The sequence below is a fragment of the Lissotriton vulgaris genome, chromosome 11 (genome assembly GCF_964263255.1).
Source record: "Lissotriton vulgaris chromosome 11, aLisVul1.2, whole genome shotgun sequence".
NCBI lineage: Eukaryota > Metazoa > Chordata > Amphibia > Caudata > Salamandridae > Lissotriton > Lissotriton vulgaris.
In genome coordinates this window covers 398,283,409-398,303,588 of record NC_141699.1, presented here as the reverse complement: position 1 = coordinate 398,303,588, position 20,180 = coordinate 398,283,409, and the positions used below count along the sequence as shown (strand labels likewise).

At 47.3% G+C, this 20,180-nt stretch overlaps 1 protein-coding gene across 1 annotated transcript in view; it reads right to left on the bottom strand.

Moving 5' to 3' along the window:
• LOC147679864 (poly(ADP-ribose) glycohydrolase-like) overlaps positions 1-20,180 on the bottom strand; it is a 471,979-nt gene that overhangs the window by 239,525 nt on the left and 212,274 nt on the right. Inside the window, exon 8 of the mRNA XM_086943423.1 lies at positions 9,448-9,527. Coding sequence (XP_086799549.1) covers positions 9,448-9,527 — 80 coding nt within the window. The remainder of the gene's footprint in view (positions 1-9,447; positions 9,528-20,180) is intronic.

Here is a 20,180-nt window from a genome sequence, read left to right as displayed (position 1 = left end):
TCCCCCCACCACCCCCAAAGAAATTCTCTGAACACCCCCCACCTTGCACCCCTGCGTTAGCCCAAAAGCCATCCCAACTTGCAGTGTGCCTGTCGCCCTAACATGAAACTAGTCTACAAAAAGAGAAAAAAAACCCTGAAGGAGGAAGAGTCCCGGTTCCCCTACCGCCCCAGGGTACTTACGAATATATGTACAAATTCAAAAAGTCATCAAACCACTGCTGTGAAGTCCACATGGCGCTCATGCCGGTCGTCACTCACTCCTCCTGTTCCAATGGGCCACCGTCCGCGCCCCCCGATTGCTCCGGGCGGTCTCGATGCATTGGTAAAGTATCAAGCCAGTCGCTAACGACCTCGGGCCGATCAAAAAAGAGCGCCCGTTCATTGTATTCGATGCGTAGTCGAGCAGGGAAGAGCATAGCGTATTTCAAGCCCATATCTCTAAGTCTCCGTTTCACCCCCATGAATCCCATTCTCTGCTTTTGTACAGACTGTGTGAAGTCCGGGTAGAAACCAATAGTCACATTCTCAAATTTCGTTGGGCCATTGGCCCGCAACGCCTGCAGGATAGCGTCCCTGTCCCTGAAGTTGAAAATCTTAGCTATTATAGGCCGTGGAGGGGCGCCCAGCTTATGTTTCCCACCCGGGACTCTGTGGGCACGCTCGAAAGCAAAAAAGTTACTGAGGCGCTTAGGGGCCAGATGGTTCAATATCAGGTCCTCTACAAGGAGATCTCCGGAATCCCGATGATACGCACATTGTTGCGCCTAGCTCGACTTTCGAAGTCATCCAGCCGACGGGCAAACAAATCATTAGAGGACCGCAGATTACGAACTTCTGTTTGGAGATCGGACATGTCGGTCGTGAGACTGGCGGTCTTGATATCCAAAGACTTGACCCGTTCATTGGTCTTCGCCAGATTAGTCCTGATCAAGTTGACATCGATAGCCACCGTGTCAAGCTTTGAAGCCAATGTTTCGTATTGCTGGCCCATGGACGTCTTCATGCTTGCAATGGCGCCCATGACGTCTCGTAGGGTCAATTCTTCCATTGCTGAGGAGCCATCTCCGGTCTCTTCCAAAGCTTTACCAACACCACTGGGGGATCCTTTTGGACGAGTGTAGCGATCCATGATATTGGATTGGATGGCACCCCCTCGGTGCGTGACTTTGGTGGTCCGCTTCTCGCTTTCCGGCTTGCTCGTGATGGAGCGAGTTTCAGAAATAATTTTATTCTGGCTCGTGAAGTTAATCTTCCATAATTTGATTAATCTTATTCATTTGTTTTTGCATGATTTGTAATACTAAACCAACCTAGAGTAAAATTGCATACACCATTACACGGGACTAACGTTAAGTGCTTTATGTTGCATTCGCAAGTATGTTTTATAATAAATAACTAACGTTGTTTTGTTTGTCCTATTGTCTTTGTCAACATTAATGTGGCTGATTAATTAATGGCATGTGCTTATTTTATTTTATATGTGCTTTTGTCTATGTTGTGATTCAGAAAAGGGGGTGGTGATGAACAGAGTGTCTGAATTAAGCAGACCACTCTTACCCAGTCCAAAGATCAGGGCTTGATCCATCACCGTTATTTAGCTCACTGCACCATCCCAGCTCAGAACCTGGCTATATGCAAATTAGTCTGTCCCTGGCCCAGTGCATCATGGGAACAGGGCAGACCAAACTACCAAGCCAATTCTTCACCAGAAAGGAGACAAGCTTCCGGGGACCGGTTTCTGGCATTTCAGCCGTCGTCGGCCCGGCTTGCTTGAATCCTGATGGTGCAGTGAGCAAGGGACTCATGCCTGAGTATACCCTGCCACACCTATAGTGGCCAAAAACGATTCAGAAAAGGGGGTGGTGATGAACAGAGTGTCTGAATTAAGCAGACCACTCTTACACAGTCCAAAGATCAGGGCTTGATCCATCACTGTTATTTAGCTCACTGCACCATCTCAGCTCAGAACCTGGCTATATGCAAATTAGTCTGTCCCTGGCCCAGTGCATCATGGGAACAGGGCAGACCAAACTACCAAGCCAATTCTTCACCAGAAAGGAGACAAGCTTCCGGGGACCGGTTTCTGGCATTTCAGCCGTCGTCGGCCCGGCTTGCTTGAATCCTGATGGTGCAGTGAGCAAGGGACTCATGTCTGAGTATACCCTGCCACACCTATAGTGGCCAAAAACGATTCAGAAAAGGGGGTGGTGATGAACAGAGTGTCTGAATTAAGCAGACCACTCTTACCCAGTCCAAAGATCAGGGCTTGATCCATCACCGTTATTTAGCTCACTGCACCATCCCAGCTCAGAACCTGGCTATATGCAAATTAGTCTGTCCCTGGCCCAGTGCTTCATGGGAACAGGGCAGACCAAACTACCAAGCCAATTCTTCACCAGAAAGGAGACAAGCTTCCGGGGACCGGTTTCTGGCATTTCAGCCGTCGTCGGCCCGGCTTGCTTGAATCCTGATGGTGCAGTGAGCAAGGGACTCATGTCTGAGTATACCCTGCCACACCTATAGTGGCCAAAAACGATTCAGAAAAGGGGGTGGTGATGAACAGAGTGTCTGAATTAAGCAGACCACTCTTACCCAGTCCAAAGATCAGGGCTTGATCCATCACCGTTATTTAGCTCACTGCACCATCCCAGCTCAGAACCTGGCTATATGCAAATTAGTCTGTCCCTGGCCCAGTGCATCATGGGAACAGGGCAGACCAAACTACCAAGCCAATTCTTCACCAGAAAGGAGACAAGCTTCCGGGGACCGGTTTCTGGCATTTCAGCCGTCGTCGGCCCGGCTTGCATGAATCCTGATGGTGCAGTGAGCAAGGGACTCATGTCTGAGTATACCCTGCCACACCTATAGTGGCCAAAAACGATTCAGAAAAGGGGGTGGTGATGAACAGAGTGTCTGAATTAAGCAGACCACTCTTACCCAGTCCAAAGATCAGGGCTTGATCCATCACCGTTATTTAGCTCACTGCACCATCCCAGCTCAGAACCTGGCTATATGCAAATTAGTCTGTCCCTGGCCCAGTGCATCATGGGAACAGGGCAGACCAAACTACCAAGCCAATTCTTCACCAGAAAGGAGACAAGCTTCCGGGGACCGGTATCTGGCATTTCAGCCGTCGTCGGCCCAGCTTGCATGAATCCTGATGGTGCAGTGAGCAAGGGACTCATGTCTGAGTATACCCTGCCACACCTATAGTGGCCAAAAACGATTCAGAAAAGGGGGTGGTGATGAACAGAGTGTCTGAATTAAGCAGACCACTCTTACCCAGTCCAAAGATCAGGGCTTGATCCATCACCGTTATTTAGCTCACTGCACCATCCCAGCTCAGAACCTGGCTATATGCAAATTAGTCTGTCCCTGGCCCAGTGCATCATGGGAACAGGGCAGACCAAACTACCAAGCCAATTCTTCACCAGAAAGGAGACAAGCTTCCGGGGACCGGTTTCTGGCATTTAAGCCGTCGTCGGCCCGGCTTGCTTGAATCCTGATGGTGCAGTGAGCAAGGGACTCATGTCTGAGTATACCCTGCCACACCTATAGTGGCCAAAAACGATTCAGAAAAGGGGGTGGTGATGAACAGAGTGTCTGAATTAAGCAGACCACTCTTACCCAGTCCAAAGATCAGGGCTTGATCCATCCCCGTTATTTAGCTGACTGCACCATCCCAGCTCAGAACCTGGCTATATGCAAATTAGTCTGTCCCTGGCCCAGTGCATCATGGGAACAGGGCAGACCAAACTACCAAGCCAATTCTTCACCAGAAAGGAGACAAGCTTCCGGGGACCGGTTTCTGGCATTTCAGCCGTCGTCGGCCCGGCTTGCTTGAATCCTGATGGTGCAGTGAGGAAGGGACTCATGTCTGAGTATACCCTGCCACAACTATAGTGGCCAAAAACGATTCAGAAAAGGGGGTGGTGATGAACAGAGTGTCTGAATTAAGCAGGTCACTCTTACCCAGTCCAAAGATCAGGGCTTGATCCATCACCGTTATTTAGCTCACTGCAACATCCCAGCTCAGAACCTGGCTATATGACAGGAGAGAGCTGTGAGACGCGACCGGGCTCCACAGCATCGAGGCATCTTCCTCGATTGAATCAATTATTGGATTCAGGAACCGGATACCATTGCGTTTTCCTAGTCAATCACAAACTTATCGCAGGTGTAACAGTTATTACCTTGAGACTGCATTACAAGTGTCCTCGGTCACACATTGCGCATTGATATTCCTTGACCACTACAAGTGGGCCCGGCTGGGTCACTTGTAAGTGAGTGAATCTTATTCCTTTTTCTCACCATGCATGGGTGAACATAGGAATAAAAATCAGATGTCCTTCATTTTCCTGTCCTGATGAGACCCACATTTTAAAGGGTCGAAACGCCGTCGACGCCACAAGGAATAGAACCTTTAAACAGAGTGCCTACGATTGTGTAGATTCACTTATAACAATCATATTATCCTTCTTTGGTCTTTTTTCCTGTACATATACCCATTTAGAAACCACTGTGCCTTTAGAGAACTTATGTTTTTCTGTATTGTCAGTTTGGTCTTTTTTTGATAGACTTGGGACACACCGCATTTTTATGTATTGTTCATGTTTTTGTATGGAATGTACTGTATGACATATTTCAACAAAATTTATATTATGAAGTAAAAACGAGAGAAATATATATAAGTGTGAGTGCATTTCTTTTTGCCATCCATGTCAATCCTCAGTAGTAATGTTTATCGCCATTGAGCAATATAATTAATTCGTATCATTTTGATTACACCACTGGAACCACTGTTCTTGATATAATTTGCGTTGTGATGGCATGCGTGGTAAAGGCATATGGGGAGTAAATGTTTGCGGGATCATGGTATTTCGTTGTATTGCTTTTGCGTTATAAAAAATGCGGACTAATGGTATGCGGGATATTATCCCGCGGAATAACGTCATATATTCGTTCTAGTGACATTGGGTGCTGCCTGGGTGGTATGTTTGGGGTGGTAGAAATGATTTCTATACAGTAACCTGTTTGAATGATTTGTCTCACCCACCTGTCTGTGGTGATGTTGCTCCAGACAGGAAGGAACTGTTGTATTGTTCCCCCGACAGGAGTGGAATGATCCAAGGGGAGCGGAGGGAAGTCATTGGGTAGGGGTGGAGGCAGATCGGAAGTTATTGGTCTTGCCTCTAGCTTTGTTGTTGTTGCCTCTGTAGCCTCCTCTTTGGTAACCACTGGTAAATGTAGACTGGGTGGGAGTCTTGTAAGAGGTGGAAGGGTTGTCAGAGAAGTAGGCTCTGGAGGTGCTTTTGTAGAAAGAGCGACGAAAAGAACGTCTGGGAGCTCGCAATTGCAAGGCTCTCACAGATATGGCTGTATCTGTGTCTTTTAATATGGAAGTCTGTACTTCCGGTTAAAAAACTAAAATGCGTAGCCAAGCATGTCTACGCAGAAGTACACTTGTGTTGACGGCTCTGGAGGCTGTAGCTGCTGCGTCCAGAGCGCAACGAATGGAGGTGTTAGTGATAATCTTTCCCTCTTGTATGAGGTCATTGGCCCTGTTCTTATATTTATCTGGTAGGTGCTGCAATAGGGTCTTAAGGTCATCGTATTGTGCCCTATCATACCTGGCTAACAAAGCTTGAGTGTTAGCTATCCGCCATATGTCAGCTGCTTGTGACGTTGTGACGCCAGAGGCGCCTAATAGTTTGGACTCTTTATCGGAGGTGGAGCGTCCCCGGATGTCTAAGAGTTGGCCCTCTTCCTAGCATTGGAAACTACTAGTGAATCTAAAGGTACTGGTCCTTTAATAAAAGCTGGGTCACCAAAGGCAGCTTTATACTTTTTCTTGATCCTGGGGTTAATAACTCTTGCCCTTACAGGATCGTTAAACACTTCAGGTGCATGCTGGATGACCCCTTTTAGCATGGGTAAAATAGAAGTGGACCTTTGTGAGGTATCAAAAAGTGCCCATTAGGCAATCCTCTTCCACTGGGTCTGTGTGTAAACTAACCCCATTGTATTGGGCAGCCATGTGATGTAGCTGATTAAAACCGGTTGTGTCCTCTTGAGAGGAAGGCCTAGAGGGGTAGATATCCTCATGTGGAACATTAGGGACGTCTGGCGTGTTGTAGTCTTCCCAAGGATTAGGAGAAGAAGGTGGACTATGGTCCCCTAAAGGCTCCTCATCCGCACCCTCCCCTTCATCAGAAGTGTCATCATCGTTCCCTGGTGTAGGAGATGGTGTAGGAGAATGGTGTGGTGGGGGAGGTGTGGGAGAAAGTGGAGGAAGTGGTGGAGAAGGGACCCTGAGGGGAGATGTGGCAATGTCCCTCTTTTTAGGTGGTGGAGCGGGCGCAGGCGTATCCCATGGTCTCTTCTTCAGACTCAGGGTGAGTTGACCAGTTTTAGGGTCATTTAGAAGTGTTTTTTGTCGAGGGTCTGGTGTGAAAAGCTCTTCTGATGGAGGCTGATCTTTCGGCACCGAGTTTTTTTGGTTCGGTAGACTTTGGTAACGACTCCAGAACGGTTTTGTGGTCTTTTGGCTTGGAACCGTGACGTTTTACATTCTCTGTGGCTTTTGTGGAACCAGTTGTTTTCTTGGTTCCAAAGTCTTTTTCAGCTCCGAAGGGAGTGGATCCGAACTTTTAGGGAGCAGCTTTTTGCTTGGCTCTCAGTGTTTTCTCAGAGTGGATGGGTCAGTGATTGTAGATTTAGGTGCCGAATGATTGGATGTGGAGGCAGCGATCGGCACGGAGGAGGAGGGCGGCTTCTTTTTCGGTGCCGATGACCGGGTTTCGGTACCGGTGGCAGACTGGCTCGAGCCCGAGTCGCCTGAAGGCTTAATAGTCTTTTTTGCCGGGCCCGGGGCGGGGCATGGGAAGAAGTCTCTGTGTGCACCTGGGCCCGAAGGTGAAGGTGTGACCGAAGCCTTTTTGGATGGTGTATGGAGGGAGTGAGGGTTGACGTCTTTACTTACGACCCGCTGCGCAGGAGTGATTTCTTCGACCTCAGAGCCCTCTACTTCAGAGCCGCTGCTGAGGGGTTCTTGGATTCGCTCCTGTTCAGGTACATCGACTCGTTCCTGGAAGATGTCGTCGGGAATGGATGTCGACGGGCGAGCCATTTTCCTTCGAGCCCGACGATCCCAAATGGTCTTCTTGGAGCAGAAAGAGGCGCAAGCTAACAGTCTCTGGCCTTGTGCTCCGGTGAGAGGCAGAGGTTACACACCTCACGCAGATCGGTGTGGGGAAACTTCGACCCACATTGAGGACACTTTTTGAATGGAGTCCTTTCCATGAGCCAGATGCCAAGGCCCAAGTAGGCCAGAAGACCCGCGTCGACGATCGGAATCGAGGACGTCGACGTTGGAGAGATGCGCAACTACTTGGATTCGCGATTGAAAACAATACCGTAGATAGGGTGAAGGATAGCACGTCGAAAGTAGAATCGTGACGGTTCCGAACTCGAGCGCGAGAAACACATCCAAGCCCGATGGCGGAAAAAAACAATCTGAAGATGGCGCCGATGCCCATGCGCACTATGGTCCAAAGGAGGAGTCACCTATCTCGTGGCTTTCAATGACTTTTCCAGGACAACAACAAAGTGCAAACATCCGAGCCCAAAACCAGACGGCGATCTATGCACCGTGTGTGATCTGCAGCTTATATGCCTCAAACACATATTTTCCTCTGGATGTAATATTGCTCTGAAAGGAGTCTTTCTTTTGTCTGTGACTAATGACTTTGTTCAACTACAGCAGGGGACTGGCTCAAGATGATACACCCCTCTTACTTAAACTACAACAAAAGTTAAGTGCAGAGTTGCGCAATTTGAGGTCTTGCTTGATAGTACAGACTATTAACAATGAATAGCTCCAGAGCCATTCAGAAACCATATGATTTGACTGCACAAATAAGAGTTGAAGGTCAAATAGTCGTGCCTTAATACCCATCTATGCAATGGCATCTGCATAGCATTGGAGATGCTGCAGTGATAATTGTTGTGGACCTGTCAATGTCTTCCCACTGTTGTCTGTCATAAAGGTTTTAGTTACCAATCCTCCATGAACTGAATGCTGCAGTTTTAATCCCTTTTCTCACTAGATCAAACCTCTTCTTTCGTGTGTGGTGGTGGTCCTGAAGTGGACACTAGTTTCAATGCTCGTATCTTGGCCGAAGCAACAAAGACTAAATACAGTGTTGTAGCATTATACTTCTGTTCTATAAATGGGAGCACTTTTGTTGGTTTTTAGTACTGTGGGAATCATGGTAAGGCTCTGACTGGCCCCATTTTTATGTCATTGATTCAGCATTGTATCACATGACCTTCTGATGTATTTTGTATGTGCATGTCTGATGTTGAAGCCTAATCTGAAGAGGCAAGTTCAATTGTCTATGAAGTTTTATTTCCTTTTGCAAATTATACACCTTTGGCATTTTTAAGGCACTTTCGGACATATCCTGATCCAAGTTATCTTCCTCATCTATGATATTTTACGTTACTATGTTTTGTTACTCCAATCCCAAAGAAGTCCAGTTAAACCTCATTCTAGTTTCCGGAAGACTGTGGTTGATGCTACTTTACTCTAAATTACACAAAGCAGGCCGACGGTCAGCACAAAGCTTTTCAAATAACATCTGGTGAACTAGCCTTTATAATTATCTTGTGGTTACTTTTGGAAGAGCAAAGCAAAGAAGGTTGGTATAGGGGAGGAAAGAGTAATGCCCCCTCTCAGGATATCAACAAATCAAATTTAAAGTGTACAACCTTATCAGTGGTTCACCAGACCAGCTTGTTGAGCTGAAGACTGTGCTTCTTATTAGTACATTGCTGGGGGGAGCCGTATCAACATATTCCATCCAGATGTTTAAATCACCTAGGATTGTCATTTCAGCACTTATGTTGATATTAGTTTTGGAAAACCACCATGGAACACATTACCTTGCTTTGGGGGTCGATAGGTCTATTGAAAGTGTTCTGGCCAGTTGGATTTTACTTTTATGTGGGCTACCAGAATTTGTGCTTTTGTTTGAGACTATATAGTTATTTATATTAGTCGTACTAACAGCTCTCCCGCACCAGTCTTGAGGTACATGGGCCTTTCCAGTATGAACGTGGGAGCCAGTGAATAATGGTCCCATGGCAAATAACACAGATTTACATTCAAAACATTCAATTATTGGTAAATCCATATCTTATTCAACAGCTATCTCATCTTTGGTCTACATTCTTAGAGGACTCTTAGAATGCACGTGCATACTTGGGAAGAGGGTGGATGTGGTCCAGTATAGAGTGCACAGAATTAAATAACTTAATTCCAAATCGAGATATGGAACTTGCAGTAATTGACAACCTCCTCCTTGAGAGGCAAGAAGTGGTCTCTTTAGCTTCTTGATCACCTATATAGTGTGTGAGAGGGAAAAGGTTCTGCAAGACTTACTTTCATCAACAACTTGAGCAAAATAGCAGAAAATGGCCCTCAGCTTCTCTCGCTTGCTGGAATTTTCTTCATCAAACAACCTGCAGATGAGACAGATGTCCAAAGAATTAATGACAAACAGGGCCAAAACGAATTCCACCAAATTATGTGATCACAGCTCTCCAGGGTAAGCAACAAACGAATCTATCCCTTGGCCCAGAAACATTCATCCACCTCAAATTTAGAGCAATGGGGCCGGTGTTGGCTGCAGAAACCCACATCACTTTTTCTTATGGCCAGCCAAGCATCAAGACTAAGATCTATTGTAAAGTCACCTGACTTTGGTATATTACAGGAATATCAAGCTTAAATATAGGCAAGCAAATACGACCAGAATATCGACTACAAGAGTGTTGTGAAGGCAAGTATAAGAAGGTAAGCACAAGGATACTATACTTTATTCCACATAGCTATACAGCTATATAGCACATAGTTATATACCTGACACAAAGCATACATATATAAATGTATATATGTAATATGTTACTCACCTTGTAAGCATCTGTTCATGCACGTGGTGCTGAAGATTTATATGCTCTGCACACTCCTGCCATCTGGTGTTCGGCTTGGACGTTTGCAAGTTGTAAAGTACACCGGCACTATTGTTAGATTGTTTTCCACACAATGGGCGAGCAAAGATGAAGCCTAAGATAGAACAAGCATTGGAAATGCAATAGGTCTCGCAGTAGTAAAGTTTGAGCTATAGGTGTTATTTATTTTTTTGTTTTTTATTTATGTGTTGTTTTTTCTAAATAGCTAAATTAATAGCTTTCTTCTTTACAAAGCCAATAGTTATAATTTTTGTAAATGTGACACCTCTAGCATTTGTAAAGCAACATGTTTTGTATTAACGGGACTTATATGTGACTTATATGTATTGATATAAAAAAAATCAATGGCTTTAAAAAAAAATTAATAATTAATACGTAAATAAAATGGATTTTATTTTATATTGCCAATAGCTTAAAGTTTATTAAATATATTTAGTGAAGATGCTGTGGTTGCGCTGAGTGAGGGTGGGTGAGGGTGAGTGAGGGTGAGGGTGAGTGAGGGGTTGAGGGTGAGTGAGGGTGAGGGGTTGAGGGTGAGTGAGGGTGGGTGAGGGGTTGAGGGTGAGTGAGGGTGGGTGAGGGTGAGTGAGGGTGAGTGAGTGAGGGTGAGTGAGGGTGAGTGAGGGTGAGTGAGTGAGGGTGAGTGAGGGTGAGTGAGGGTGAGTGAGGGTGAGGGGTTGAGGGTGAGTGAGGGTGAGTGAGGGTGAGGGTGAGTGAGGGTGAGGGTGAGTGAGGGTGAGGGGTTGAGGGTGAGTGAGGGTGAGGGGTTGAGGGTGAGTGAGGGTGAGGGAGGGTGAGGGATTGAGGGTGAGGGGTTGAGGGTGAGTGAGGGTGAGGGTGGGTGAGGGTGAGTGAGGGTGAGGGGTTGAGGGTGAGTGAGGGTGAGTGAGGATGAGGTGTTGAGGGTGGGTGAGGGTGAGTGAGGGTGAGGGTGAGTGAGGGTGAGTGAGGGTGAGGGTGAGTGAGGGTGAGTGAGGGTGAGGGTGAGGGGTTGAGGGTGAGTGAGGGTGAGGGGTTGAGGGTGAGTGAGGGTGAGGGTGAGGGGTTGAGGGTGAGTGAGGGTGAGGGGTTGAGGGTGGGTGAGTGAGTGAGGGTGAGGGGTTGAGGGTGAGTGAGGATGAGTGAGAGTGAGGGGTTGAGGGTGAGGGGTTGAGGGTGAGTGAGGGTGAGGGTGAGGGGTTGAGGGTGAGTGAGGGTGAGGGGTTGAGTGTGAGTGAGGGTGAGGGTGAGTGAGGGTGAGTGAGGGTGAGTGAGGGTGGGGGGTTGAGGGTGAGTGAGGGTGAGGGTGAGGGTGAGGGTGAGTGAGGGTGAGGGTGAGTGAGGGTGAGTGAGGGTGAGTGAGGGTGAGGGGTTGAGGGTGAGTGAGGGTGAGTGAGGGTGAGGGGTTGAGGGTGAGTGAGGGTGAGGGGTTGAGGGTGAGTGAGGGTGAGGGGTTGAGGGTGAGTGAGGATGAGTGAGAGTGAGGGTGAGTGAGGGGTTGAGGGTGAGGGGTTGAGGGTGAGTGAGGGTGAGGGGTTGAGGGTGAGTGAGGGTGAGGGTGAGTGAGGGTGAGGGTGAGTGAGGGTGAGTGAGGGTGAGGGTGAGTGAGGGTGAGGGGTTGAGGGTGAGTGAGGGTGAGTGAGGGTGAGGGTGAGTGAGGGTGAGGGGTTGAGGGTGAGTGAGGGTGAGGGGTTGAGGGTGAGTGAGGGTGAGGGGTTGAGGGTGAGTGAGGGTGAGGGGTTGAGGGTGAGTGAGGGTGAGTGAGGGTGAGGGGTTGAGGGTGAGTGAGGGTGAGGGTGAGTGAGGGTGAGGGGTTGAGGGTGAGGGGTTGAGGGTGAGTGAGGGTGAGGGGTTGAGGGTGAGTGAGGGTGAGGGTGAGGGGTTGAGGGTGAGTGAGGGTGAGGGGTTGAGGGTGAGTGAGGATGAGTGAGAGTGAGGGTGAGTGAGGGTTTGAGGGTGAGGGGTTGAGGGTGAGTGAGGGTGAGGTGTTGAGGGTGAGTGAGGGTGAGGGGTTGAGGGTGAGTGAGGGTGAGGGCATGCATGGCTCCCTCGGAAGCGCTCCAAAAGAACCTCGCGTCACAGAAAACCATAGAAACTTCCACATACCTCGACAGTAAAAATAATTCCCGGAGACGGAGACAGGCCGGGGGCGAGTCCAGGAAACAAGTTGTGAGACCGAAAAGATGACCGTTTTCAGAGAAATAGAGGGCGTGCCTTCAAAGGGAAGGTTGTGGATTCACAAACACGGCTCACAGGTTGTGGGGGAAAGAGACGGAATTCAAGGGGCGTGGCCCACTTGGCATTGGAGGAGAAATTGCTCAGAAACAAGTTGTGAGACCGAAAAGATGACCGTTTTCAGAGAAATAGAGGGCGTGCCTTCAAAGGGAAGGTTGTGGATTCACAAACACGGCTCACAGGTTGTGGGGGAAAGAGACGGAATTCAAGGGGCGTGGCCCACTTGGCATTGGAGGAGAAATTGCTCAGAAACAAGTTGTGAGACCGAAAAGATGACCGTATTCAGAGAAATAGAGGGCGTGCCTTCAAAGGGAAGGTTGTGGATTCACAAACACGGCTCACAGGTTGTGGGGGAAAGAGACGGAATTCAAGGGGCGTGGCCCACTTGGCATTGGAGGAGAAATTGCTCAGAAACAAGTTGTGAGACCGAAAAGATGACCGTTTTCAGAGAAATAGAGGGCGTGCCTTCAAAGGGAAGGTTGTGGATTCACAAACACGGCTCACAGGTTGTGGGGGAAAGAGACGGAATTCAAGGGGCGTGGCCCACTTGGCATTAGAAAGGAGAAATTGCTCAGTGTTCAGTAAAGATAAGTACATTGCATCAGGGAGCACTGTGTGTTGTTAGGAGGGCATTGCTGTGGGGAGGGGGGAGGAGAAATGCGACATGGCGGGGAGGGGGCGGAGCGGGGGAGAGGGTGTTAAGCAGCAGGGTACAGACGGCTGAGGGAACAGACGGCGAACAGACGGCGGGCAGGGGAGGGGGCGGAGCGGGGAGGGGGTGTGAAAGCAGCAGGGGCCTGGAGTGCGGCTGAGGGAACTGATGTGCACGCGCTTTTAAGCTCAATGCGCATGCGCATTGAGCTTAAAAGTCACGGGCACTGCAAGGAATCGCCACGATTCCTTGCAAGTTGGATAAAGAGTGGATAAGCCCCCATAGTCTCGCTTGCTCGATGCGCATGCGCATCGACAGGCGAGACCTAAAAATATAGTGACCATGCAAAAGGTAAGAAATTTAGAAGTGAGATAACAGAGTGCAACAACCAAGGGCTTCTGGGAAGGTGGGTGGGCCCATGTGAATTTACAGTACCTCATGCCACAAACAGAGGCTAACAAGGTAGGTAACATACTCCGTTTGTAGCATGTGTGGCTGTAGATACATATGCTCTGCCTAGAGTGTGAAGCAGTTCACCAATAAGCAGTGGTTAGCTGGAGAAAGTTGCAGAAGACTGCAAAAGAGCTCTTAAGACAGTCTGTCCTGCTTGAGCATGTTGGCGTGCTTACACATCCACACAGTAGTATTTCGTGAAAGTGTGTGGAGGCACCAGGTTGAAGCTGTATAGATGTCATCTATGGGTATGGTACCTAAGAACGCCATAAAGGGCTCCTTTCTTGTGAGTGGAATGAGGCCTGGGTAGGACAGGAAATTTCTTTTAGGTTAATTATAGAAAGTCTGAATGCATTTGACAAGCCACCGAGCTATGCCCGCCTTTAACAGGGTAAAACCTTTGTGAGGTTTGTCAAATGCAACACTTAGCTGCTGAGTTTCGCAAAAAGGCTTTATTCTATTGATGCAGTACATAGGGCACGCTTAATGAAATACCAGCATTTGTAAAGCGCACAGCTACCTCCGGAGAGGTGTCCCGGCGCTGGGTGCCGTCGGGAAGATTAAGTGAGATATTGCCCAGAGTCACATGGTGCTGGGCTAACCTGCCGCCGGCGCCAGGGATTGAACTGTGAACCACGTGGTCCAGAGTCAGGCACCCTGGCTGCTGCGCCACACCTCTTCCACCGCTTAACATCAAGAATGTGAAGGCCCCTCTCAGCTACAGAGTCTGGTTGTGGGAAGAACACGGGAGGTTCATGGTTTGATTGCAATGTAATGGAAATAAAACATTCAGAAGGAATTTGGGATTGGTTCTAAAGACAATCCTGTCTTTGAGAACCTGAAAAAACAGACTTCTCCAGAGTGAGGGTCAGCAACTCACTAACACATCGTAAGGATGTGATGGCAACAACAAACGCCCCCTTCCAGGAGAGCAACCTTATGAGGCATGAATGTAAAAGTTCAAAAGGAGGACCCATGAGTATGTTAAGGGTGACACAGTTCTAAAGTGGGGCGGGGTGTACTCTCCGAGGTATAGTACATTGTAGATACTCAATGAAGGCCTTGACTACAGGGATTCAAAATAAGCAAAGGATTTCCCTGTGCTGCACATAGGTACCTATAGCGGCTACATGAATGTGAATGGTTGTGTAGGCTTTGCTCGATTTTTTTAAGTTAAGAAGGTAACAGATAATGTCCTGGACTGGAGGCTTAAGCAAGTCTATCTGCACTGAAATGCAGAAATGGAAAAACGTTTTCACTTGTGGGCAAAGCAGAAGCGTGTAGTGGGTCTTCACACTTCTTTGGGGAAGGACATGCTCTCGAGAGAGGATGAGCTAACCAAATTCTAGGACCTCAGGAGCCATATTGCTAGATTGAACAGCCTGGGAATTTGTCATGTTTCTGTGTAAAGGTCTAGCCTGATTGAGAACATCTTGTGGGGAATAATCGACATTTTCAGCTGCCTGGTCCAAGAGGGAGCCACCAGGATGAGAGGGAGGGAGATCAGCCAAAGCTCCCGGGCCATGTACGGACAAGGGAGAGGCGGAAATGTGTCATCAAATATCTCCCCCTCGGTGGAAGTACAAGAGTAGGACTTGCGATTGGGGTTTCCTACTCATGGACTTGTTGCCAAATCCTGCTGAGCAGGTCTTCAAAATCGTTGTTCACTCCCAAAAGGTACTACGCCTAGAGGTGTATTTGATGGTGAATAGCCCAATGCCAAATGCTAGCGCTGACAGCTGTGGTGAGTGAGTGGCACCTTGTTTTTGGAGATAATACATGGTGGTCATGTTGTCTGTTTTTACAAGCGCTAGTTGGATGGCTACTAACTTGAAGTAGTGGATGTGGAGGACACGCTACTGTGGCGACCACATGCCCTGGACTGTCAGATGGTGAAGAAGTCCTCCCTGCCCAGAGAGCAATGAGTCTGTGGTGATGGTCCACTGCGGAATAGGGTCCATGAAAGGCCGGCCTTGAAACAGGTTGCTGCTGTTTCACCACTGCTGAGAAGAATGGGTGCTGGCCCAAATCAACACTTGATCCTTCCAGTGAATCTGCGCTTGTAACTATTATGTTGAGAGGCAGCGCTGGAGTAGGTGCATGTGAAGGTGGGTGGTGGGTGTGGGGAACAATGGTTATACAGGGGGCCATCATACCTAGAAGGCACCTAACTGCTCTGACTGTCACTTGTCGATTTGGCTGAAAAAGAGACAGAGCAGCTGGAAGGCAGGCACCTGTACTTGACTAGGGTAAGCCTTGCCTGTAACTGTGTTTAGTACAGCTCCTAGAAAGGGCAGAATCTGCAGGCGAGACTTGACAGTGTTTATTGTGAAGCTCAGTTTGTAAAGGAGGGAAAACGTCTGGGACTGTACAAGTCAGTGCTGCTTGGTTGCACACGATCTGCATATCATCTAAGATTGGAAATACATGCATGACGCCCCGTCTGAGGTGGGTAGCCACAAGAACAAGGCATTTTGTGAACACTTGGGGGGAAGTGGTGACCCAGAACGGTGGCACTTTGGATTGCTAATGCTAACCACTTACTACATATCGTAGGTATCGGAGATGAGCAGGGTGGATGGGTATATGAAAATAGGCAACCTTTAGATTGAGCGCGAATATAAAGTCGCCTTGCTGTAGAAGAGAGATTACATTCTGCAAAGGAACCGTATGGAAGTGTTCTGAGAGGATGTACTTGTTGAGGGGCTTGACTGATATCTAGATGTCTCTGATTGGATGTCTAGTGTCTCTGGACAGTTAGATCTTGTGAATGTGCTCTCCATCCCTTGAGGGAGGAGTTGGGTTTTATGGTCCTCTGTGGAATTGGATCCAGAAAAGGTCGTCCTAATAAGAGATTGTTAGTATTCCTCCACTGCAGATAGTGGCAAGTTTAACGGCCAGCCAACAATAGATCTTTTAATTGACTCTCCGCTTGAGTCCATTGGTGCGATAAGAACTCTTGAAATAGAGGCATGTTCAGTCTGGCATGAGGTACTATGGCTATACATGAAGCCATCATACCCAGGAGACGCATCACAGTCCTGACTATGACCTGCTGAGAAGGCTGGAAATGGGGTATGAGTGCCTGAAATGATTAAATCTTGATGCAATTGGGGTAAGCTAATCCCTACTGTGAGTTGAGCATGGCTCCCAGCTAGGGTAGTATTTTAAGGGTTGGAGGTGGGATTTGGCTGTATTGATGGTAAAATCTAGTTGATGAAGTAGGTTTACAGTAATAAATAATTGTCTCTTGGTTTGCAGTGCATCAGATTGAGGAGGTCTGGTAATAATGTGTCGTTGTCTGGAGTTCATCTCCTACTGCAATCTTTGAAGTGCTGGTTCCACAGGCTCAGTATGTTTGCCTAAGGCATGGGTTCTTGGCTCCAATGTAGACTGTTTCAGTGCCTGCATTTTTGGTGCCAAATGTTTCGGGTCCGAAGGTGAATTTTTTGGTGCTGAGGTAGGGCAATATTTCAATGCTGAGAGTCTCGGCTCCGAAAGTTGGGTCAACTCCGATGAGCGAGGAGTTGGGTCAAAAACGTGTGACCCACGTTGCTTTTGGGAAACAACCTTTACAACGCAACCATTACATGGCACTACATTTACAACACAGTCATTACATCACAACATCCTTTACAATGCATGTCACTACAACGCATCCATTACATGGCACTACAATTAATGACACTACATTGCCTGTCACTACAACGCAGGCATTACATCGCATGTCATTACAACGCATACCATTACAACGCATAGTACCCCTACACTATCTAACACGTACCCTATTGTTGCACCCCCTGGAGTTAGAATAGTGATGTTTACCCCTACACTATCCAACACTTACCCTTCTGTTACACCCTCTGGAGTTAGAATAGTCATTTTTACCCATACACTATCCAACACTTATCTTAAATGCAATGTAATGGTATGCGTTGTAAAGGTATCATGTGATGTAATGGAACGCGTTGTAAGTGTAGTTTAAAAAAATTCATTGTAGTGGTATGCAATGTAGGTGTATGCATTGTAAAGGATGTTGTGATGTAAAAACTGCATTGTAAAGGCATGCGTTGTACATTCATAGATTTGTTGCTTTTTAGGTGCTAAGGGGATGCTGGGTGTGTCCGATTCAATGGGTCAGTGCCGACCATGACCCGAAGGCAGTGTTGGCCCACCAAAAGTCTTTGGCCATTGTAGGATAAGTGGGCAACCCTTTGTAATGGACTGCTGCGTTTGGGGTGGAGGGAGCACAGTCCTCATGGATTGACCTGGTGTGAAATCCTGCAACTACAGTTCAGATCTGTCCTTGTGGAAGAAGGTCCTCATAAACAGTGAACACCTGGGCCTGTGCCTCTTCTTGAGGGTCCTCGGGTTCAAAGAAGTCAGGCACTATGGTGGGAATTCTCTAAGCACCAAGCTTGACGGTCACATAGCGTCTTTTTCAATTAAAAGGATTTGAAACCCTCACAGGTAGACTCCTTGTGTTCAGGGGAGAAGCACAAGTTACACACATGGTGGAGATTGGTGCATGGAAACTTGGTGTGGCAAGGACAGATTCAGAATAGCGTCTATTCCATTACCGAGTAGACATGGCATGGAGGGAACGTCACAGAAATGAATCACGCCCCGAAGCGCAAAGGCCCATGATGGCCGCAGCCGACTCGAGTCACCCCGATGAAGTCAACATCGATATTAGAAGAGGAAACGGAGGAAATCAGCGATCAAAAACAATACAGGCAATATATAATATGGAAAAGACAGCGTCAAACCGGAGCAGAGGGGTACACGTCTGAACCCAATGGTGGAAGAAAACATGCTAACAAGGAAGTCAGTGACTATGTGCATTACCATCACTCTACCTTGTGACTCAAAAGACTTCAAGGAAAATCAACCTGCGTGCCAAATCCAAAACTAGATGGCAGGATTATGCTAAGCATATGTATCTACAGTCACCCATGCCTCGAACATATACTTCTAAAATCTCATAACTGAATAAAGTGAACCCTTGTACTTGCAGTATAGTTAGGGAGGATCCTCGGATTTCCCATAGAATAAACAGTGTCAGACCTAGGACTCCTCTCCTCCCACTGATTAATCATTGACCAATCACTCATCAACAGAAATATATAATCATGGACAGATTCATAGAGTATAATAAGGGGCAGGCCCTGGCTATCATAGTAAAATCAGGGTCTGTCTCCTCATTACACTTCTCACTTCCTATAATGTACTGAGGAAAGGCTTGTGAACTCTCACCTATCAGTCACAGTCCACTCACCTCTTGTAGTTCATTCATAGACCAATTCCTCATCTTCTGAAGTATGACGAGGAATAGACCCCTCACGCCACAAACTATAACAGAAACAGGAACTTTAGCTCTCCAAGGGGAATATCTGAGACTCCTCTGACCCATCAAAGTGAAATCCCATGCAGTCCCCCAACTCCTACAGTATATAAAGAAAAATACTATTCACTAGCCTGGAGGTACGTAGAAGGGGACCCTTGACATTAGAGTAATGACATGAGACCTTTTTACCTCCTATAGAGTAAAGAAGGGTAGATTCTCACATGCTCAGTATTCTCCTGTAGCAGCCCCTCACTTACCACAGTAAGCTCCCTTTCACTTTTATTCACACTTTACCCCACTGGGGCTGCACTCGGCATGGCTGACCATGCAAAGGAATATGCTACTTACCAGTATGCATCTGTTCTTGGCATGTAGAGCTGCAGAGTTACACACTGTGCATAGATCGCCACCTAGTGTTGGGCACGGATGTTTGCAGTTTGTTTTTGTCCTGGAAAGTTTTTTGGAAGTCACAAGAAAGGTGACTCCTACTCTGGATCATACTGCGCATGGACATAGGCTCCATCCTCAGATTGTTTTTCGCCATGAGGGAAATGATTGAGCATAGTAAGAGAAGGAAGGATGTCCGTGTAAGCTGTATCTAATTAAGATAATACTGGAACAGAGAAGGGTAGCCGGGGAGGCGGGTGGGCGTGTGTAACTCTGCAGCTCTACATGCCAAGAACAGATGCATACTGGTAAGTAGCATTTTCTGTTCAAGGCATATGAGCTGCAGATTACACACTGTGCATAGATTGTATAGCAGTACCCACCATTAGCGGCGACCACCCCTATCTGTTGCAGTAGTTTGAAATAATGTTTTGAGAACAGCCTGGCCCACATTAGCTTGTTGCTTGGGTTGCACATCTACACAATAGTGTTTTGTGAATGTGTGTAGTTCACATTTATGTAAAGGTTCCCATTAGCTGTGTAAGAACAATGTTCAAATTCCACACTGGTGAAGGTGGTACTCTGGGTAGGAATTAATCTCTTAAGGCCTTCCATAAAGGCTTTAATAGCAGGCACTCTGAAGAGAGATAGATGCTGTCTGTTTTGAAGATATGCTGCTATGGCTGCAAGATGTAGTCTAATAGACGTGTAGGCTAAGTTACATCTTTGGAGGTGCAGTAAGTATCCTATGTTCTGTTGAATAGACACGTCTAAAGGGTTAATATTGTTGTTGTGACAATATATTACAAAACTTTTCCACTTAGCTGCATAGTATTGGTTGCCCCCGTCCTGAGGAAGGAGCTTGTCTCAGAAACATGTCGACAACAACGCACACCAGAGGTCCTGTTCATTAATACAACAGCCTTGACCTCGTCCTGCACTTCTTTTAACAGTACCAGCCAGAGTTCAGAATAAAATTGTTTTTCTTTTTATACTCTAGTGCCAGGTACTTTTTAATTTTTTCACTACACATCCCCCCACTCACTTAAAAACATACCCCACACACTGTACTCCACACATAGTCAACACT